The sequence below is a fragment of the Rhinopithecus bieti genome, unplaced genomic scaffold (genome assembly GCF_001698545.2).
Source record: "Rhinopithecus bieti isolate Rb0 unplaced genomic scaffold, ASM169854v2 repeat_9040, whole genome shotgun sequence".
In the NCBI taxonomy this organism is placed as follows: Eukaryota; Metazoa; Chordata; class Mammalia; order Primates; family Cercopithecidae; genus Rhinopithecus; species Rhinopithecus bieti.
In genome coordinates, this window is record NW_016833459.1 from 1 (window position 1) to 3,024 (window position 3,024).

A 3,024-nucleotide genomic window follows, 5' to 3' on the forward strand; every position below is an offset into this window, starting at 1 on the left:
GATACAAGAAATAACATATTGCCTTAGGGACAGCTTCTCACAGCACATGCCTGGTCCTTTCACATCAACAGTCGCTGCATGTGTCCTACACCGTTGTTCTCTGTTGCTTTTACATAATCTCTGGCGGACTCACTGGGCACGCTAACCCATTCCCCGCTGTCACCATAAGCCCCAGCACTACATGTCCTGTCTCAGTGGACCGGGGTGGCCTTACCCTTCCATATAAGGTGTGCAATAGTGAGTGGCCGGTCCGATCAGCCACACAGCAGCACCGATGGGCCTGCCCGCCCTTTCCAAATTTGAGGCTCTGTCCACCAAATGCACGCTGATAAATCTTCCCATCTTCAGTTCTGCTAAACGGCATGCCATAATTTTCCAGCTGTGAAAGATAAAACAAACAAAACCTTATTACCTTAAAGGAGTCAAGATATTCATAGCTCATCTATACTGAACAACTTTAACACAAATCTGCAAACCCGAAGTAACCTATTTTATGAAAATGTCAACACATCAAAGAGAAGTCTTCTTGTTACGTGTAATGCATAGTTCGTGACGGAAAAGACTCCTCTTGTGGGCTTTGCTCATCACCATTCTTTCGGCCGGCCACATCTGCCTCAATTGCTTACATCCTTTCCAGGACTCTTTTGACTAGAAACAGACCACGAGGGAGCCCAGAGCCTCCCGCCCATCACCTCAACCACGGCGGCGGGAGCCTGCTCTGTCATGTAGTGGATGGCATCCTGGTCCCCAGCCAGTCGGAGCCCTTCACGGTGTCGTAGAAATGCCACCTCCAGTTGTCCTCCTCCATGTTCCCCAGAGCAGCGTTGATTCCTCCCTGGAAACACCAACCACTCCTTACAAGCCACACACAGGAGCCCCAGCTTTGTCTTCCAGGCCCAAATCCACCCACTGGGGATCCAGAGAAAGCCAACTCCTCACGCGGTGACTCCCAGCGAGAGCTGACCTCAGCGGAGGAGCAGCGAGGCCCGACAGATTCCGGGTCACAACCCTCCCCAGCTCGCCCAGTGATTCAATCCCTTAGCCTCCGTCTCCTCATCTGTGTGGTGGAGACAGAGGGAGCTCCAGGAAGGGCGGACCGGAGCCGTGAGGGAAAGGCTACCTGTAATATGCTTATTACCTAACATATCTGGCACAGAAAAGGTACTCAGCAAATCTTTCCAGATAATGGTATTAACAAATCTTCCCAATGGCATTTACGGGCATGTGTTAAAGACCAGAAGTGCTTCCTGCCAAGTAATAAGCTCCACACTCAGAGTCGCACTCCCCTGTACCCCTACTTCCTCTGGCTGTGTGTGCCCACCACCGTCTTACTCCTCAGAGAGTCCCAGAAGACAGCAGCACAGGGACAAATAAAGCCCTTGCCCTTTCCTTCCCCACCCTAAATTCTGATTCCTCCTCTTTAGATGATCTCCTTTTCTTAAGGTGTTGGGGCGGTGGGGTGGGTGGGGAGGAAAGTAGGCGAGATGGTCAAAGAAAACCCAAGTGTGACTGGAGTCCCAACTAGGAGTGACAACAAGGCTCCAGCCCTTCCAAGTCTCCAGGGAACAGGCTCCAGGGAAAGATCGCTGAGAGGGTGAGCTGAGTGAGCAAGGCACAGCAAGAGGCCATGTGGCTGGAGCATGGGGAGGAGGCAGGAGGCTGCCCAGGTAGAAAGCGCAAGGCTATGCGGGACCTGCACAGAGTGGGAGCACGGTGGGGCACCTTTCTCTTACCTGCACTGCAACAGTGTGTGACCTGATAGGAAACAGCTTTGTAACACATGCTGTATTAAACCCTGCCTCAGAAAGGCCAAATGCAGCTCGCAAGCCTGCCCCTCCAGCGCCTACCACCACTGCATCAAATTCATGATCCACTACTGGATACTGAGCAGAAATCTGGAAAAGAAAATTCACCTGTCAATCACGTGCTCCACTACGCCAAACACGAAGACTCTTGTTAGAGTGAAGGAGCTTGACAAAGACAGAAGGACCAACTGCTAGGCACACAGGGCCTCCATCCTGTCCCGGGGTGAGCCCTGAACAGTGCGGGGAGAGGTGGGCACATTCGTATGTGGAGAAGGGACTGACAATCAGATTCTATGAATGGTAGAGGGTCTGTCCCATGGGATCAGACTGAGGACTACAACTCTACTTCAGGGCCATGCCTGTGCTTATGGCTGAGAAGGTGCTAAGGAGTATTCAGTCGCTACTGTGAGCTTATGAGAAAAGAACTTCTCAGCAAGTTTCAGTTTTCCAACAGAGAGAGAACAGGCATACTAAATACCAAGGAACCCACACCCGAGTGGGCCCACGGTCCTAATTTCAGTAGGAATTTTATCATCTATCACAGCAGATACTGTTCATTTTATTTTAATTTATTACTTTACTTGATCTAAATTTAGATCTAGTTTATAGATACGTTAAGAGATATAAGTAAAATGCTAACATCTATGTTTGTGTTTGTACTTGCAATTGATTATTACAACACTGAAAATAATTTCAGCATGCATTGGACACCTATGAGAGATTTTCTCTTATGTCTACGACTCATATGAAAACAAACTCGTATAGATCCTTACCCCAAGCCAAAAAAATCATTTATAATGGAACAAAAGCATGAACTTACGGAATCTGAAACTTTAGCAGATGCCCTCTTGTTCCCATCAACAGTGAAGTGAAAACCTCGGGTTCCTGTTTGCAACACTGTTGGCCACTGGTGACACAGAAGACACAGATGCAGAGGGTTAGTGTCCTGAAGGAACAGATGCTATGGGGACAGTAATTTAAACTTCCCCTTGCAAACTGGTCCCCTTCTTATGTACCCAGGTGCTCCTGTGCATCCAGGGAGCTCAGCTGAGCCTCTCTACTTAACCCTGAAGGGCAGCCCAAGGGGCGAGGAAGGACTGAGCCCCGGTCGTCCTTTCCACCCCGACTCGGCACTCTAGAAAACCAGGATGAAGCCTGTTTCCAAACAGGATACTCACTGACTCAGATACGACATGAAAAGGCACACTTCCTCTGTAAA

The 3,024-nt window shown here is 49.4% G+C and overlaps 1 protein-coding gene across 1 annotated transcript; it reads right to left on the bottom strand.

Moving 5' to 3' along the window:
* Positions 1-214: 214 nt before the first annotated feature.
* Positions 215-2,766, bottom strand: LOC108524622 (succinate dehydrogenase [ubiquinone] flavoprotein subunit, mitochondrial-like; the record flags this gene model as incomplete). Its single annotated transcript, XM_017865706.1, is given in 5 exon segments — positions 215-379; positions 693-751; positions 754-835; positions 1,734-1,895; positions 2,626-2,766. Coding segments are annotated over 5 exon segments (609 nt in total), but the record flags the coding sequence as incomplete, so codon positions are not given.
* Between the last annotated feature and the right edge of the window lie 258 nt (positions 2,767-3,024).